Source organism: Dermacentor andersoni, chromosome 2 (assembly GCF_023375885.2).
Source record: "Dermacentor andersoni chromosome 2, qqDerAnde1_hic_scaffold, whole genome shotgun sequence".
In the NCBI taxonomy this organism is placed as follows: Eukaryota; Metazoa; Arthropoda; class Arachnida; order Ixodida; family Ixodidae; genus Dermacentor; species Dermacentor andersoni.
Window position 1 is genome coordinate 68,836,185 of NC_092815.1, and position 19,941 is coordinate 68,856,125.

At 47.0% G+C, this 19,941-nt stretch overlaps 1 protein-coding gene across 1 annotated transcript; it reads right to left on the reverse strand.

Annotated features, from left to right (window-relative positions):
- Positions 1 to 396: 396 nt before the first annotated feature.
- LOC126541918 (protein Wnt-9a-like) lies at positions 397 to 16,831 on the reverse strand. The gene is made up of 4 exons (XM_050188884.2): positions 16,484 to 16,831; positions 13,888 to 14,126; positions 9,171 to 9,463; positions 397 to 7,268 (listed from the first exon to the last, which is right to left on the reverse strand). The coding sequence occupies exons 1-4, from the start codon at positions 16,543 to 16,545 to the stop codon at positions 6,747 to 6,749; spliced, it is 1,116 nt and encodes a 371-aa protein (XP_050044841.1). The 5' UTR covers positions 16,546 to 16,831; the 3' UTR covers positions 397 to 6,746.
- Positions 16,832 to 19,941: the final 3,110 nt, after the last annotated feature.

A 19,941-nucleotide genomic window follows, 5' to 3' on the forward strand; every position in this document is an offset into this window, starting at 1 on the left:
AAGGCGAATTGATTATCGTTTCACTGATAAACAAATGATCCTTAGCCGATCTCATGTGAAATTCTGTGATCTGCGTTGCGCACACATTAATATCGCACTCGCCAAGGCGCTGGGCATCACACTCTCAACTCCTGTTGAAGGTAAAAAAAAAAAAAAAAAAAACGAGAGAGAAGGGAAAGAGAACACTCAGTTGCTTTTTATAGTTTTTGATCTTGAAGTCGCCCATTTTGGCGAGGTGAAACGAGCTTTGTGCGGGAAAACACACTTACGGAGTCTTCTGCAATGTCTCACAGGAAAAACGAAAAATATAAGCTTTTCTGGCGCCTCCGATATTCGAAACCGTGGGTATTATGGGCACCTTTGAATATCACGCATCCTAAAGAATGCGAGCTAACCTTCTGGTGAACAAAACGGTATGTTTATTGTGTTCCATGGGTACATATAAGAGTCATGCCGCATTATCAAAAAATACAATAGCTCTGACGGATCCATTCGGCGTATAGATTCGCTACAATAAACTTTCATGGCAAATGGTGGGGAGAAAAAAAAAACCAGAGAGAGGACAGGTGCACTCAGTATTTGAGCTTCAAGCATATTAAGATTAAAACAAAATTCGAAATAGAAGTTTACTTTATTTCAGCTCATTCTAAGCACAATTCACACAGTTTCATGAATTCGCGCTTTCATAACAAGGAACCAAAGACGTCTAAATATACAGTTCAATGAAAGTAAACATCTGACAGAAGTTTCTGGAAGATCGCTTCAGTGTTTGCGTATGGTGAACACCGTCTTTATATATACAAAGTATTCATTCATTCTGTCATTCACAAACGACTAGTCGAAGTACACAAATTCTTGTACATAAGTTGAGTCTATGACGTTTCTCGGTTTCTCGATAAAGAACTGCGTACTTTCTGCGCAGTGGCTCCATAGAAAGCGACTTGTAGGTAAAGTGCCTCTACCCCTAATTTTTGTGGCCCTTGGATTCATTTACTTAATTCAGTTACTGAGAACAGCACTCTGAAGTTTGCAACAGGTTTGCAGACTATAATCACATGACCTGCCAGAACTTCGAAACGCTCAATTCCCCAAGCCGCGAAAAACTCGTGCAATTCTCTGGATGCTTTAAAGGGACACTAAATGGAAACACTAAATTAGTTCACATTGCTAAAGTATTATTTCGAAACTCTATTTTCATTAGCTTAACAGCAACTGGTTGATTATCCCGAAAGAAAATAATGTCAAAGTTGCACTTTTCTAATTTCGCGGTAAAACCTCAGAGGCTACATACGTCAGTGTGATTTCAAGGATCGTAAATTATTTTCTCGTACTTGCGCCCTTGTGGCCGGCTCCGTGAAAGTTGTCGACGGTCGCTAAATTCCTTCTTTGGCTCTTAAGATTCAATGTAATCCGCGTTCGCCGATAAAAATATAACTAGGCTCGAACAGTCAAAATCCATGACGTCACGTCAGAGCGAGCTGGTGCGAGAACTTGAAGCTGGCGTCGACCCTCATTTTCTTTCTTCTTTTTTTGCGTCTTTGCTGAATTACCGAGCTTCATTTCGTAGAAAGATTGCTTTTTTGTATTGTACAAAGGTTATTTGTTAATACAGTTCAGATTATTTTATTTTTCTCTTTAGTGTCCATTTAAACTCACTCACAAGCTTATAATTGTATCTTATCCGATACTTTATACGACTGCGCAATCTTGTGCATAGCTTTAGAAGGGAACGCGTCTGCACCTCACTGCCTCCCATCCGGCACGCCACAGCTGCTATCCTCCTTCGGCTACGGCGCATTGTTCTGCGCTGCTCAAGGTATCCCCGCTAGTATAAATATAGCGCGCCTCCGACGTCACAAGTCTCGGCGTGATGGAATATATGCCGCTCACCGCGAACGGATGAAGGACCAAACAAATTGACACGTTTAGCCCGTTTCCTCCTTCATAACTGATGTTCGGAGTATGAAATGTTACGTCAAGCAGTAAAGCTGTAATCATCAACAGAATAAAAATTCGGAAGAGGTCCAAAAGCATGCTGTGCTTCCTCTCCATCCCTCCGCAGTTCCATAGTTCCTTACTTGTTGCACGGGAATGAGGAGAGACACCCGCCACATTGGTGATATCCGAAACGTGGCGTCAAAGTCTTGATTCCACTTACGCAATTATTTCCGGCGCATGCAGTTAGCAAAAACACGGGCTTCGAGATCAGTTTCGGCTGCCCAGAGAGAGTCGTCGCTGGGGAATGTATTTGGTAGTGTCCAAACCAATGCCCCAACGACGGAGCTCTCTGGATAACGGGTGCAGATCTCAAAGGCTGTGCTTTTGCCGGCTGCATGTGGCAGAAGAGATTGCCGAAGCCGTCATAGACTTTAGATTTTGTACACCACCTATACTGTACTGTATACTGCATACTGTATATACTGTACACTGTATACTGCATACTGTACTGTTCGAGCAACAATGAGCCCGTCGCGACACCGCTATGCACCACAACCACAAACAACCCGGTCGGCGAGTGTCAAGACGAAGACAGCTCATAGCTCAAACAAACGCAAGGTAATACCAGAGTCTTTAAGCATAAAGGGACTATTGGTAATACGGAGGCACTTAAAAGAAAGGGTTCGCGAGGAGGTATTAGCCAACATCAGGCATCCAATGAGCTCCCTCGCTATCCCCCAGGAGCGCAAGCAGGAAGGCGCAGATCGCAGTATTTCGAAAAGTACTACGAAACGCCGAGTTAATAGTTTTAGATTAGGGTGTTCAGGCATCGGGGGACGCAAACTGAGGAGCGTACATAAGAACGCAAAAGGCCTACAATAGGGTTGGCGTAACGCAGCGCTTGGGTGCCCCAATCTAAAGCTCTGTAATGTGGGCATCGCTTGTACATAGCGTAAAAACAACCAAATCACCCGCGGGATGAGAGAGACAAAGAAGTAAAGAGTAACTAAAGCTGAAGGTACCAGCCCTGGAGGGCTTCCTACCTCAAATTGGGTAGTTGAATTGACCTGAATAGGACAAGTTAGATAAAAAAAAGTAAATATAAAATAAAAATAAAAGTCTACAAATAAACAAACAGACCAAGCCCATATGAGTGGAAAAAAAAGGCCAAAGAACGTTTATGCCATGTGTCCCAACTAATACTAGCCAAGCTATTCAACGAAAAAAAGAACAGTGAAAGATAAAGTTATAAGGCCTACGGTGCTTGGTCACAAGAAGACTGACGACCGACCAGCGTAGGTCTTAAAATTGTATCTTGTACCGTGTCTTGTCCTCTCTCTCTCTCTATCTCTATCTCTCTCTAAGAGCTTGGCTAACGTTAGCTGGGACACCTTATATATGGCCTGACTGGCGCAAGCATAACTGCGGATCCCTTCGTGGCTCGGATTGCGTCCCTGTTTTTGTCCCTGGGCCCTAGGAAATCACTAGCCTGCATTTGTCCTCGTATATCGCGTGAAGCCTTTGCTGGTAACCGCGCGATGGTATGGGGATGGCGGCGACACAGCACCTGCTCAATTGCACTATAAGTCACTGGCACATGTCTACGTGTTGCCGTTGAGGGTCATTTTCGCTGTGTTTATGACCTGTAACTGACTATAGATAGCCAAGTTGTTCAAGTGGTACTTTGAAGCTGAAAATCTGTACACCAATGATAGGGCACGGACAAGCCATCTTAGAAGAAACATTCGTACCAAACGGAAGCGTCGTCTTTTCTTCTCCTCCATGATAGATTGTATAAGCGCAACTGAAAGAGGACGTATAAAGAAACAGATACACAGAGAAGCACTGTCTCTGTGTATCTGTTTCTTTCTACGCCCTCGTTCAGCCGCGCTTATACACTCTATCATGGATTCTAACCAACTGGCCCGCCAACGTGTTTTAACCAAGTTCTTCTTTTCCTTGTATTTACTGACAGTGGATAAGTAATTTACAGTTCTGAACAACTCGCTGTTTAACTACCGCGCAAGCTTGTTGCACCAAACCACGTCTTAAAAGGGAAGGATGAGCGAGTCCTCGACTCGCAAACTTTCATGGCAACGCTGTGTAACGTCACAAATGGTAAAAACTATAGGGAACGTCTATTTGGGTTACGAATATTAAGAAGCATGAGAACAAGAACTTATATGTCGCGTTCGAGAAAACAAGAAAATTCAGCTTGGCAACCTGATAAGTCGACAAAACAAAGGACAAATATCCTCGAGAAACGTGAACCGATGACGTCAAACAGTGACGTCATTATTTGGTGCGTATGGTCTGGCGTGGAAAGTAAGTTGGATTTTCAGTCAAAGGATGGTCTTCCTCCATTGAACAAACACTACGAAATTCCAATGAAGTACGAAAAGCCATGCAATTAAAAACGAACATTAAAGCGAAATAAACAGCTAAGAAAAACCGGATAGAGAAAGACTACAGGTGAACGATACACGCGATGATCACTCTAACTTAAATACCATTTTATTCATATTGCAGTGCGATGGGACACGACCATTTTATTATCTATATATCTGCATTCGAGCCATGTGAGCTTTATATATGAAGTGCTTTTTTTATGGATCGGCGTTGTCATCCCTAGCAGCTATGAAAAACTTGCGTCGCTTTGTTGTCACCTTTATGCAGGTGCTAAGCTAGTTTACTGTTGTTATCAACAAGCTACGTAAGCGAACGAAGAACGTGAATGCCCCAACAGGGATGGGGGGGGGGAGTTTAATTTTTCCACGTACCACGCAAGATAAGCGCACTCCCGAGAACAGAACGCCTAGCTATCACTCGACTGTATAGGTAAACATTCCTTCATGCCAATATTTAAAAGAACATATAACATTGTGTAGCCTGAAGATAAGAAAACCAGTACACTTTCATCTTCGGCGCGAAAACCTTCAATTACTTACCAAATAAAACGCAGAAATAAGAGCACCAGTTCACAATTATGCACGTTGCGTCACAGTGCGGGCGTTCATAGGTGAGGAGTCTCGCACATATGAGCACGCATGCCAAGCATTATCAAGCCCCGGAGACCTGTCCTACTCAGGCCTTAGAACTGTACTTAGTCACTGTACTTCAAGGAACGAGGTAGCTGGGATTTTAAAATATGCGTCGAAAACATGGAAACAAATTCCAGCTGCAACGGAGTCCAGCTCGGTACGCTGCTCGCAGGAATGACAAGGCTACGAAAAACCGGAGTCGCGTGCACCTTCGTGAGTACAAATTCTCAAACATACAGACCTCGAGGGTGCACAAATCGTATACAAGTAAAAAAAAACAGTTCACGAGTGATAGGGAAGAAAATAACGCACAGCGATGGCACCGGCGATTAGCACGTTTAAGCAGAGCGCGATTCGCTGCATGCATATAATGGTTTAGAGGAGGAACTATGAGCGCGTTCTGGAACGCGAAGACACAGATAAGTCCCCTTTATCAAATTTTGAAGACGATACGAACGGCGGCGAGGACGTGTGGCGCATCGTTTATGCAAATTTTGCACTCATTTAGTTTTACGACGTTACTCAAGGCGCAAATAAAGTTTAGCGCCAGGCTATATTGCAAACACTATAGTAAAAACAGTATTGTGTTGTGTCGCGCTATACGTACTATATACATCTGCACTATCTTTCTGAATGTTTGCACACGCGCAGAAAGTGAGACGCTTTAGCAGAGTGCGTACCGCCTTGCGCATGCGCATACGACGCGTCTACAAGCGGCAGCGGTTAGTGTTAAAGCTGTAATGTTACGCTGAAATATCCTGAAGTCTTCTGCAACCGTATTTGCATCGCCAGCGATTTTGGCTTATACATGACACTGAACCACTTGTCGAAGTCGCCGCTGTATCCCGGCCACTGCGGTGTCATTTCGATGGGGGTGAAATGCGGAAACACCCCTGTAGTTAGATTTAGGTGCTCGTTAAAACTCCAGGTGGTCCAAATTTCCGGAATACCCCCCCCCCCCGCCCCCCTATGCGGCGTTCCTCATAATCAGATCATCGTTTTTTGGCACGTAAGACCTCATAATTAAATTTGGGTGGCCGTTATAGAGAACCACTTGGTTCCAAGAATTAATCGTTTGTGTCTCCAAGCTTTCTTTTTTAAAATAAGTGTGTACGGTTTCAAAAATGCAGGCCCCCACCATGCATAAAGTCGCAATGGGATGCTCTAGCGTGATCTTGCAGCTTGAATACGCGCCATTGCCAATGCGAATTTCCCATTAAAGTAAGATCGCGTGGATTTCCGCGTCTGGTATTCGTCTCGTGTCTTCGTGGGTCAGGAAAATTCCGCAACTGTCTCTCCGCGGCCGATCGTCCCATAAAGTGGCATTTTCAGAAACCGAAAGCATGCCGCAAGACATCGCGCTACGAATTGATTACTGCGTATTGGCAAGTTCGGTGTTGTGATTCACGATTCTAAAAGAAATGATTCAAGTTCTAAAGGGGAAAAAAAATCTCATTTCAAAAGTCTCCGTCACTACAACCCACTAAGTTTCTCTGCGGGAATGCAGCACATAGGAGGTCGACGTCGCCAACTTGTCTAGCGCGCGGCTGAAACGCGCGAGACACACCTGCGCCAAAACCAACCTAGCCGACATGTATGCGAACAGTGCCAACAGCCGCATCCAACAAGTTTCCAACAAACTTCCAACAGTCGGATCAATCGCGCTTCTAACGTATACCGTCCGACAACTCGGACGATCTTGACGCACACGCGTCTCCCACTTGACACACTCACACACGCAAACGGGAATCCCGCGCACGGCGCGTTTCACGAGCAGGCGTACGCTGTGGTGACGTTCTCGCAAGTCTTGCACTCCAGCTTGCAGCACCACACCATGCGGCACTGGCAGGTCTCGTAGACGACCTCGGTGAAGCTGCGGTGCTCCCTGCCGCAGCACACCCTGTCGCAGTGGTCCGGGTCGCGACACCGCCGACCCGCCATGCCGCTGCCGGTCAGCGGGTTCGGCTCGCAGAAGGAGGGCGACTTCTCCAGGTAGACGAGCCGGTCCCTGCCCAGCCTCCGCAGCCGGGCCGTGACGGCGGCCAGCCACTTGGGCCGCTGCGTCGTGCCCGCCGTGGCGGCCGGCACCTTGCGCGGCTTGGCCACCACGTCGGTGGCGGCGAACTCCGGCTTGTTCTCGATCTCGGCCGGCACGGCGCGGACGTACTTGCGCTTCAGCCGCCGAGCCACCTCGGGAAAGGGCGCCAGCTCCCGCCAGCAGGTCTTGAGCGAGCACGAGCCGGACACGCCGTGGCACTTGCAGACGGGCCGGATGCCGTGCCTCAGCGTCTGCAGGCGGGTGCGAGACAGCGCGCCAATGACCCTGCAGCTGCGCGTCCTGTAGGCAACGCGAGGTCTCGCTACTCCGGTCGCGGTTTTACAGATTTCGTAGCAGAGGCAGCTGAGGCGATGACACACAGACACATGCACTGAACCGGACTGAACTTGTGGCCGTACTCTCTGTAACGGGCGAGTAGTGTTCTAATATATACTTAGGCCGAAGGATTAAAAAGGGAAAATAAGATCAAAGAAACAAAAGAGAGAAGAAAAAATAACGCTTTACAAAAAATACGAAAAAGGAGCACTTAGCGGCGCACTTCGGTCCACTATACTAACGCTGGCACTTGCGAGCGCCCCTTCTCGGGCTTTTATTCAATTACCTTGGTCACCGTCAGCCTCACAGAAAGCCACCATGCAGTGCACTGGTGCGCTTTTCAAAAGAAAGAAACACAGAAAAGAAAAGGGAGTTGCGCTTCATTTGCTACCCTATACAGGGGGAGAGGAAAGCCGAAAGAAAAAGAAAAGGATAACAAGTGATGCATGCGCACACACACACACACACACCAGCGTTCACGGTGCAATCAAAGGCCAGCCGTCTTTAGTGCAACTATGCGTACCAGAGCCAGCCTGTCTACCTTAAGCTTCCCTGGAGGGAAGCATGAGATAAAGCGCGTTATTCTCGGTCGATCAATTTATGAGATACTTTCAGCGGACGGGCTGAAGGTCAGTCGCTCCACTGAGGCGTCGTGCCACATGCACCACATAATGCAAAATTGAACGTATCCCCGAAAGGCGATCGACCCAGAGTAAGGCCATTACATTAACCATCCAGATCTGCAGGTTGTACAATCCGTTACACTGCCCCTCATGCCATTCTCGCTTTCGGTGGCTCCATCAAGTTCAGCTTCGATAAAATCTATCGATAGTCGAAGCACCAGGTTACCCACATTTTCTTTCCATTCTTCCCACTGCCTTTAATAATCTCATTATACTACTCACGGTTTATTTTCGATTTGATGCTGTCCCTCCCTACTCGATGCTGCAGTGGAAAAGCTTGTACTCCGAACACCACTTTTTAACTCCCCGAATTGGGTGCAGTTCATCAGTAAATTACCGGGCATTAGCGATCACGATGATGTATACTTGCTTGCGTTACGTGTCCCCGTCCATAGCATTTACTCCAAATAAGGCACCGAAAGTATTTTTTTCTTTTTTTTTTATAAGGGGTGATTATGCTAAAATCATGCAGGAACTAAACGAATAAGCGTCAAACACATCTACGCTCAAGCAGTTCGTGTTCCGTCAGGGAACTGTGGCTACTATTACCTGACGGACAATCCCCAAGCCGCTCTGCTTGGTTAGAAAAAAAAGTAACGGACTCGACGGGGCGGATTCATTCACGACAAAACGTACAGGCATTCTGACTGCTGTCTTGTCTGCACGACATTCTTTTTGTCATATACAGTACAGGCCGTCTTAGAACCCAGAATCGAAACGAATAAACGAGATTCAAGCACGTCTACCACCTAAAAACAAGAGTGAAAAAAAAAAGCACATTTAAATCTGCTAACATACGACTGACTCAATTTTCGTTGCGGTGAGTCCATTTATAGTTGCATAATTGCGGCTTCCCCACAAATCGCGACGTTTTTTGCCCCCAAATCTCGTGGACCACGGAAAACTACTCCCGCTTACATTCAACCCTACCAAAATGCGCACCTTGGTAAGGGCGGGGGATCGATGCGCGATCAGAATGTGACACCGACGCAACGACAAGAACCGATCAAATAGCCAGCAACGTGTGCTTCGTGGAGAGAGAGAGAGAGAGAGAGAGAGAGAGAGAGAGAGAGAGAGAGAGAGAGAGAGAGCGTACCTCGAATGGTCGCTCGAAACGTCGCATACAGAACGCACCCTGATTCCCACAATGATGTTGTGCGTGTCGACGGGTCTCCGCAGGGTGCGCGGCCTCTTGCCGGACTCCCGCGAGAGCAGCCGCCGGGCGAACTTGGCCGCGAACGGGTAGTTGTCCCCGCAGCCGCCCCACTTCCAGCCCTGCTGCAGGCCCGCCGAGGACTCCGGCTCCTCGCGGCCGGCCTCGCCGCACGAGCAGCGGTGGCCGAGCCGGCCCGTCCGGCAACCCTGGGCCACGCTGTGCGCCACGCCGGCCGCCGTCAAGGCGTACACGAAGGCCGTCTCCGGGTACACTGCGTTTGGAGAACGACGCCGAAAGCTCTGGCGTGACCCCCCTCCCCCTCTTTTTTTTTCTGTTTCTAATTCAACATTTTGTCCGGTGCTTCAGAGAATAAACTCGCTAGCTTAATTCGATATATGACCCTTAGCGTGTCGAACAGTGTGCTTTTTTTTTTTTCAGAAATCAGTCTCGTAACTAACCGGACGACCATTGTGTTTTGCAGAAACTATGATTGCCACTATGGCGCTCTCGTGTTTGTATATGTATATCTATAGTGCTTTACCCGTGTTCATTGAGGGTGGTCACAACCGGCGGATTCCACCGCATTGTCTCTTCTGACCGCCTCCGAGGTGCGCCGTGTATGCCCTTTTAGACTTGACTTGGAAGAATAAACAAGGCGAAATTTCGAGGTGGCTGATTCAAAAGAGAGCCTCCGCACAACTCATCGCGGGCGTTTTCTTTTTTTCTTTTTTTCACCTTGTCTCCTGGTTGGATTCTTAAAAAGTCCCATCCTATTTGTTTACATTAATGCAGTTACACGAGGAAAAGAATAGGATAAGAGCATGGAGTAGCACCTTAGCATTAAATGACGTTAGCTTTAAGCCCGTAATAGACGACTTAGAACCTCTTCGTGGTTTCCTACTGAAAATTCAGGAATGAGCTTAACATGATTCTGAATTATCTGAAATATTCGACGCGAAATGATACCGAAATTGAACCTATAGAGAGAGAATTCAAGAATCCAAAATTATGAACTCAGCGAACTAATAAGTCACGACGAGAAAGACCCGTGAATATCTTGCATAATATTATTAAGAAATATCATAACTATCTTTAGGAAATGTGCGAATGCTTAGCGAGAAGCCCGTATAGCTGTATTTGAATTAAACTGTATGTACAGAAAGTATTTTTTCTTCTTTCTTTCTTTCTGTCTTTCTTAATCCTTTAACGTAATGAATGCTCAAGTGACCAGCTAAGTATCACTGTTTACGCGTTGGAATGGCCGACACACCTACGTCTGCCCATTGTGGAAGCGAGGAGACCGCACAGCGTATATCCCAAGGTTTACTCGAACTGTTTTTGCGTGGTCCTGGTGAGGCTGCTACTTTGTCTCACATGCTCTGGGAGTGCCGGTCGTTGGGCCCCAGGTTCCCCAAGGAAGAGTGGGACGCGCTCCTGCGAAGTCCCGTCTTTGAGGACCAAATCCTGGCCGTCCAGCGCGCCCGCGATCGAGACTAGACCTGTCAGTCCCGTCGTGGGATTAGCCGGGTGCGCGTTTCATCGCGTTTTGCTGCACCCAATGAAAGTTTATTCGCTCACTCACTCACTCACTCACTCACTCACTCACTCACTCACTCACTCACTCACTCACTCACTCACTCACTCACTCACTCACTCACTCACAACTCATGTGCCTCTGTCCTCACTGCGACATTCACCGCCAATGTCTCGGTTAAACTTGAAACGTTTCCCAAGATCCCTAGACAGTGATAAAATAATCGATTACAATTACTTCATTCAATATTGTAATTTATTACAGCATACAATTACTGCACTAGGAAAGTAACTGAGAAATTAGTAAAAAGTAATAGATTACGTTTACGTTGCTTTCCTCTGAATATTTATTTATTTATTTATTCATTTATTTATTTAGTTATTTAGTTATACTGTCAGCATAAGTGCCAAAACAGGAGTTTGCTAATTTGGGCCCAGTACAAAAAAGAAGCAGGGGGGGAGGGGGGGAGAAAAAGGAAGAAGAGCCCTCTTTACGAAAGAAACATTTATTTATCATTTTAAATTTATTTATGCATTATAAGTATTTATTAACATTGCAAAAATGCAGGAACTAAAACAAGTCGGCATGAATATTTCAGTGAGTCCACAGCAGCTCTTATACGATCTTGATCTTCACTAACAATTGTTTTTCAAAATTTTCGTCGGTGATTTTCTCTCGTTTTCTCATGAAGACAGCAAGGATAGCGAGCCCCTAAGATCAGTCGGTGTTGCAAGGTACAAACAAGTTGCGCACAAGATGGTGGTTGTTCAAAGCCACGATGCTCCTGTTTGCATGCGTCCTGTTTGAAGCGGAGCGATTCGTGGTTGCTCGGTCTAAGGGAAGGCGCTTCCGATAGGGCCAGTGAGAAACTGAAAATTTTGTTTGTTTATATTTACAGGTTCCCACAGTAACCTCGTGGGCATAATTGAAGGGGAAAGTACAGAAGCAGATACAATAAAAATACAAAACAATGTTAAACACAGTGCAGGCGCTTGACAAAGCCGCAGCACTATACGGAATGTAAACGAAAACAACAATAAAGACAAAAAAAAAGACGATGGAGGCGCAATAACAATTTATTCCAGTAAGCAGTTCTAGTCATGTATGTACAGTACGGAGTCTTGGATAAGTTATTGCAGCATTTATAATCGCGTAATTTAAGAGCGTGGTCTACGCGTCAGAACACGTAGGTGGGCTTTTTGAAATACTTGCCCTTATCAATACCAGTGTTGTTGTTGTTTAGCTGGTCGTAAAACAATGGCAGCCTTAAGAAATAAAATCGCCATAGGTGATCTCCTGGCATCGGCGTATAAAGTGGTCGTCGCTGTCGACCCATAGAAGTGTTGTTTCAATTTTTTGGCTTATACATATGGTGCACCTCCCTCCGACGCCCTTCACTCGTTAGCCAATTAGGATTAAACGATTGATTGTAGCGGACGCCAGCAAACGTTCACGTTCCTTGAAAACGTGGCTAAATCTTTAACGTAAATAATCAACATAAAGCTGAATTATATTAAGCCCTAAAAAAATGTTGTTCACGTGTAGCAACATCAAAAATAGGTTTATATGAGTCACGTATCCAACAGTCACGTATGCGACGCTCCCGTATGCGTATACAGCCAAAACTTTCGTCTATATGAGAGAAGTCGTAAACTGCACTGTAAGCGAAGAGTTGCGCGACAGCTCCTATCGCTTATGAAAGCCGGTTAAGAGGCTTCCAGAAGAGGAAGAGAAATTAATTATAAGCTCAGCGGTCGCAGTTTCAGGAGAGTCGGGTTTGCAAATCTGCGGGCTTGCCTTGTTTAGGGAATGCGGGTGTAGCTGCTGAACACTGATCGTAAGAAAGACAGTTTCAATTGCAGACTGCAGGAATTCTACAGCAGTTTCCGTCAAATTTAAGTGCTGAAAGCTCTGTCACCTGTTACAGCTTGTTACGTCAAAAATGGAACTAGTTACATGTCATTTATTCCTGAAAAAAATGTAATTGAAATACAATGAGCGTTACCGAATGAATAAAGTTATCTTTAAATTACAAAATTAGCAAAACTTGTAATTGAATAAAGGTAATTAATGTCCTGCAATTCGCCTCGTACAATTCTGGTTTCTCCGCCCACTGTTAAGGATGTTACCAGCTGAACCGCATTTAGTATAAACTAGGGCTGTTTGCCGCAACTACCCGGAAAAGTCAAAAGCTTTGCATTAGATCGGGAGTCCTGCATGACATATACTTGGGATTACGCGGTTACAAAACGTCTCGAGACAAGAAAGATAAAAATAAGCGAGAAAATTTCCGAATGAATATTCAGCAGGACTGCCGCGGTTATGGCGCAGAGGCACCAGCTTCGGAGCGAACACAAGGGGCAGATAATTTGCAATACATCAATGAGAATGCGTCGCTTTTAGGCAGGTAACGTACAAATGTATATTTATTATTAATAGTTACGCAAGTCAATTCATTATTCGGACAGCCTCACCATGTATGCAGCCCTTTACGACAGCGAGAGAAAGATTTTTAATGAAATGCATTTAGGATGTTTTAAATTAACGTTCAGTACCGTGGTATCACACTTCTCTCCTTCCAAGGACACGACATTCAATGCGCACCTGGTGATGTGCTGTTCCTTCGTTCCATTACTGTCATTGTCATAAGGCGTCAGGTAACCGAAAACTGATGCTATAATTTACAAGATGCTGTAATTTACCATTTACAAGCTCCTCAGTTCACAGAAGGTCCAGTTCCGAAAGGCATTACATGCGTGTGTCAAATAATATAAACAAAACTCTCTTTTTTTGTTTTTGTTTTTAACGAACGGACTCCACGCTATCTCAATATATTACACTTTGTTGAGGAATTCGAAAATATTTGATATTCTATTCGATATTTGCATTAAGTCCGATTTAGAAATTTTGTCATTACAAGAATTCTAGGTTCTCTTTCCCCCTATGGATGGTCGTTCGCGTGCGGTAACTTTGGGTACACGCTACTTTTAACACCACGCAGTACTCGAGGTTGATCAGGTCATTTTCTGCATACCTGCTGCCCTATACCGGTGTCGCCTCCTACAAAGCTCGCAAACACAGCGACAGACAGGTCGGATTTTCGCTACAGAGCCACGCGTTCGTCGTCACTCGTCGCGCCGGCCGTCCCGTGCAGTGTGTACCTTTCTTAAGAAGGTTCTTGCGATCCTGCAGCAGGTCGCACTGCCAGGGGTCCCACTTGAACAGCACCTGACAGGTGCTAACCGTGTTTCGCATGCCTTGCACGATGGTGTGGATCACGGCCGGCTCCGAGACGCAAAAGCGTCGCACGCTCGGGTCCCTCCTGTGCTGGCGGCAGAACTCGCGCTCGGACACCTCCCGGTCGGCGTCCAAGGTGAAGTTCTTCGACCTCGACAGGACGCTGGGCCACAAGAACAATGTGAGCCGTGAGGAACACGGTCGACCTTCGACTCTCCGGGGAGAGATAGAGATGTATTCTATTCAATTTATGAGCGAAGACCGTGCAATAGACAGGACAGAAAGGAGCGATGGACAACGGTACTGTCAGTTCTTCACATCTATTCCACTGCACTGTTTTTCCACTCCTCTGTTATTTAGTTCTAAGTTTGGTAACGGCGTCCACTCTTGACTGGAGTCATATTCGCGGACGGAGGTGCTGAGGTGTTGGGTTTAATTGGGGAAATACCGGCTCGAAGCGTTGCCTGTTCAATAAAAGTGAGGATGGTGCGCAGGACCATCTTGACATCGGCCCCGTCCTTGGCTGCAGAGTAACGCAACGAATCTATTTCAATGCGTTCTCCTCTTTGTGATGCGCCAGCGGTCCGATCGGCACTCCCCCTGTGTTATCACAAGGCTCGGATGGCCGTGAGCGATGAATGATAAAAATATAATATTAAATGGAATCGGGCTAAGAGAACGCATTAAACCGACCCTGTTATTTATCGATCAAAGACAGCATAGCCGGTTCAATAGTTACGTGCTGCGTAACAAACAGCTATAATATCTTCATCGGTGAGCAAATTTCGCTGCACGGTCTTTGAATTGGGCGCAAACCCAGATATGCCACTAATGTGTGACCGCTAAAATGACAGAAAGCCTTAGCCAAGAAATGTCTTGTGCCTTTTAGCCAAGGGAGAGAGAGAGAGAAGAAAGAAAGAAAGAAGATATATCAACCAGAATAGTGTCTCCATGGTTGGCTACGCTGGGGGCGTAAAACAGAGTAACATAAAGAGAGGAAAGACACGGTGAGCGTGCGAACATACGCGTACAGCATCATGCACGTCAAAGGCGCTCGCACAAGCCAGTGGTTTTCAAATAGAACAAAAGCACCTTCACTAGCGATCGTCTTGTCAAGGCAACACATTACACAATGATTGCCTTTGTATATCAAATCAAAGACAGTCGCTCAATAAGCGGTCGAGCCTCAGAGCCAAGCGGCTCAGATACATTTAGTGGCTTCGACACGGAATCCATTTCTGTAACGTATCTTTTGCTTAGCGGACTTCCGGCGTTTGCTCGTCTATTTTGATGTGCGCGATGACAGCACTGTAATCCCGGTCCAAGTACGTTTCATGTGGTTACGGAAGAAAGCAGGTCTAAGTGATGTTGGTAAGACTCACGCCAACACCGAGCGAGGGAATACCACAAATACATCATATATGTATTTTATGTGATTGCCGCTTTACAAGGAGAAGGACAAAGCCGCACCATAGGCAAGGATATACCATCAATCTTGGCTCCTGTCATCACCTGCAACATATATGCGACTTCACGCATTACAAGTTTTCCAACACTTCAGTTCACGCTGCTCTGTTCTCAAACAAATCAAACACGGGAGCGCAGTAATAATGCACTAGAAGTCTGAACAACACTGCGTCCAACTTGCGGATAAGAGCAGCAGAAAGGGACATATATACTGTATACGGCCGGTAGTGCGCCAAGTCGGTATAGTTGCGAGTCATGACAGAAACTGGAGTTCGTATTATGTGGCTCCCTATGGCTTTTCGTCGGCGGCGTCCTTCCGCATGTAAAGCGGAAACCAAGACGTAGAACTAAACAGGAGAAGACACAATCTGTGAGATGCTTGGTGTGTGTCAGTGACCTTGACACTACTACCTTCGCGTCTAGAGTAGTATCCTCGATGAATGAAAGCGCATCACGCAAGGGACGTTTCCATGTAGCCACTGCAGTGATGAGCATGCGGTAACGTTACGATAAAACGAGTCAGTAAACGTCCAAGCGAACCGTCGATGACATGAGGTCACTTTAAACAAGTCTTCTCAACACCTTACACGTTCCTTGTCGCTGACCATCAAGGAAATATGACTCGTGTTAATAAAAAAGGGAGTGAATCCGTATTGTTCGTTTCCAAACAATCCTGGAAGACGAGTCAACGAGGGTTAGAACGACCCATACCGTCCTTATTGGAGTCCGTCGTTCTTCAGCTTCTTCAAAGAGTAAAATACTCGAATCCGTGAACAATCACGATTCTCGTCGCAGTGGACGAGCAATTCAAGTTTGTTACATTTTGTGCATCCCTGCGAACTGCTAGAACACTACTGCGATTTCGGCATACAGCCGGAATAGTTTAAAAACTGTTTTGGATGCCGCTTTAGATCGGCCATCTCCCAACTAAGGTACTCAAGAGAAGTCCACGATCAGCCCGTTCCTGCTTCTGCGTGCGGATAATTAGTCTCCTAAGACCGTCCTTTCAAACGGGAACCCTGGCACTGAGTGACGAAGGGACAGGCAGCTTACCCGATGCTGGCCATGACTGCGTGGTTGAAGTAGAGACACACACAGACCACCAGCGCCCGCATGTCCGACGCACGTGGCGGCCGCGTGGCCAAGTGGGACCCCGATCCATGTCACGGCGGACCGGCACGCGAGCGCACGTCGAACGCTTACGCACCGGTGGCTACGGCGGCGCCCGCGCGCGTGCAACCTACAGTGTACTGCGCGTACGGGCGAAGAGGGAGCAACTGGCGCCAGGATATTTGAGCGTTGGCCCGATTGTTTGAGAGGCGCACCTTCGGCGCTTGTCGCGGCTGCCGTCGGCCACGTGCCCCAACGGGGGGGAAGTGTGCCGTCCGCACAACGCCTCTGAGTCCGTGGTGTGCCGTCTGTCTGGCCGCCGCCTACGACGACCACAGGTGCGTGCGTGTGTTTGTGCGCGCGTGCCTCCGCGCACTTTTCTTTCTCTCCCTTGTTACAAACGGCAGTGCGTAACTCGAGCAAGAGAGCGCGAGGACCCGACTGACGCGCGTCTAGCAGGCGCCGGTGAGTCGCCGAGGCCTCGTCTTTCCTCGGTCGCCGCCACAGCCGGTTGCCTGCCGCTGTCCCGTGTGAGGTGCAAGGCCATAGAGCACGCCGCACCTCGCTTGTCTCCGCCACTTCCCGCGTTGAATGACTGTTGCCACTTTGTAGCGGCGAATGCATAGACTACCGGACTGCTACGCCGTCGCTTCGAAAGATCGAGGTACTGTGTCAGCCCTACCGGAGGTATGAGCACGGTGTTGACACGTGTGTTGCAGAAAGCGTCGTCTGCTCCGCGATATTGAGGAAACGACGAATGCAGGATGAACGCGCAAATGTCAAGCAGCAAGCTCGCGAGCTACGTATTAGAACGGATACCCGGGCTATGCGAAACAAGCTGGTTGACTCGTATTCACCTTGTATAGGTGTCGTATAGGCCTTGCCTGCACCTATACGACGAAGCCTGCTTCGGGTGTCACGCAAGCGTCTCACGGTTACGCGCGAAGCCAGCGATGACGTGAAAACACGTCTCTTCCATGGCCGCCCTTTCTCCTTGCCTTCGTCGTTTGCAATTATATGACGCTGTGTCCAGGCGCACCACAAGTCCAGTTTTCACTGCGCGGCGTTTTCTGAGCTCGACTTGACGCAGACACGAGGATACCCGCCTGCGAGTCCACTCCCCACCACATTTAGTTCACTGCAAATCATATTTTGCATTTTGTTGCTGCAACATGATGCTATGTGCTGCCGCGCTCCAGCTATATTGCGTACAACAACGACTCTAAACTGTCGTTTTTGAACTATATTAAATTTTGAAACGGGCATCGCACTGCATAACGTGAGGGTATCCAGTGTTTAATTCTAACAACAGGAGAGTGAGGCTTGCGTTACTTTAGCCAAAGTACACGACCAACGAATAACTCATATACGACCCGTGTGATGGAGGACTTCGCAGACCGCCAACACAGCAGTTAAATTAAACGCTCCACTTAGTGCACAACAGGTATACTGAACCTTAGATTATGTTTAACGAATGGTATGGTACAAGCCGAATGCGGAGCTATGCTGCCCTGCACTGGACTTTTATACATTAAATAATTTTTGGCGTAAACGCAGACGGTAGCGTCAACGGCGGCGGCGACACCTTGCACCCTTTGTTTAACCACAACGAGTTAATATCGTTGCTTGCTTTCTTGTTTGCTTGCTTAAGTTGCTCGTCGAAGAAAAAAAAGGCTAATAATGTTAGTAAAGATTATGTTACCGCCAACACATTTATGCCGGCAGCTAAACAGAACGCATTTGGACGTTACAACAGTATATAGTTATCTCTGCGTGCTCTGGTTGAGCGCAGTGTCACAATGTGCCGCTGCAACCACCGCTGCCAACGTCCAAACGTATCCGCATGGTACAGCGCAAATGGCAATACCTGTACGGATCAGGACAAAATTGGGCACTGGTAAACACTGCTTTCACAGTCCACACCTTCTTCCGGTCTCTTAAACGCGCATCCACTTCCCACAGTCAAAACCATCCACTCTCAGCGTCTCCGCCTTTGCAAACCGATCACTAAGAGCTCTCGAAGCATGCCTTTCTCAGGGCCCACAAGTGGGAGTATATTCATCGCTCTCGCTGCGTGCCTCTCCCATTTGTATGCAGGGGGGGGGGGGGGGGGGGAGGCTATTGTCAAACATATTCAAAACCGGGGACAAGGAGGATGCGTGCTGCCAGCCGTCTCCTTTTGTGCCGTGGCACTGTGTTTGTTCGAAGATCTCGGGTTTCAAGAGCGGCTAACGTTCGCCTCACGTCTCCGCGTGTCCTTTCTCGCCCTGTATCAGGCTGTTGCCTACCGCTATTTTTATTCGCCTACCCCACTTGCCGCCCCCCCCTCCTCCCAATTGTTACTATACGATGCTTTTATTTGCTCGAAAGCCGCATTCACTGCCCGCACCTGTCATCGCGAATGCTGATACTTGCAGGTTCTCTTTATAACTTTGTATCTTTCGAGGATGGGGGAGTAGATCGCTTGGAAAAATTCCCAAGAAAAGGTCACGTGTTCGTGCTCGTCTTTTTGCTTGGGCGCGAAGTTTCTAAGTGGCGCCGTGCGGGTCGCAAACGGCACGAAGAAAGCTTAATGTTGGATCACCCGATACATATGCAGTCTTAAAGCCAACCAAGTTTGGCAAGGCTGCACACAGAGCGCTGTCCGGAATAGTAGAGGAAATGTTAGGAAGAGGGCTATAACCAGGGGCCACAATAATTGGGCTGTATAATCCGGAATTTACTACCTGCACATGTCTCGTACACATACATACGCACGCCCAGAGCCCTTATGCACAAGATTTGCGCTCAACGTGTGCCTAAACATGTGCGTAAAAAGTGTAATCCTTTTTTACGTCTTTGTAAGCCTGTGAACGCTTTTGATCCCTACTTTCAAAATCATTGATTCCAAGCTTTTTAAATACTCTCATCCAAACTATTAATTGAGCACTATCTACCCAGAACAATGCAAGCTATCGCTACGCGAGACCGTGCCTCTCAACAGGACACGAATTTTTTCAGAAAATAAAGAACAGCACCAATCAGGTTGACCTCAATGGCTGGACGTCAAAACAAACGTTGATGTATTTGCAACCTCCTATGATAGAGAATGGGAATCAGTGTAAAAATAAAATCGAGTCGATCTCTTTAGAGCTGCTTTTGAGCCAGAAGATGCTACACAACTGTAACTAGATTTGTTGGCTGCAATGTATTCTGTGTACCTGGAGAACTTCAAACAGTTCTGGCAAGGTATTGTGACGTCTTGTTAAAAACACCAACTTGAATTATGCGCCGGGACGTCAAAAGCGAGTCATGGGTCCACTCTCTTGCAGATCCGTCAGCAAACACGAATGTTCCACAGCATCTTGCAAGTGAACCCCGTGGGCAGGAGACTCATAAATTTAGTCTCTAGTGAATGCACT

Bases quoted from the DNA above. Each gene is read 5' to 3' on its own strand.
- LOC126541918 (XM_050188884.2), bottom strand. From the start codon at position 16,545: ATGCGGGCGCTGGTGGTCTGTGTGTGTCTCTACTTCAACCACGCAGTC. The intron at 9,464-13,887 runs GTACACACTGCA...CTCCAAACGCAG, and splicing joins CAAGAACCTTCTTAAGAAAG to TGTACCCGGAGACGGCCTTC. The intron at 7,269-9,170 runs GTGCGTTCTGTA...ACCCGCCTGCAG, and splicing joins ACATCATTGTGGGAATCAGG to ACGCTGAGGCACGGCATCCG.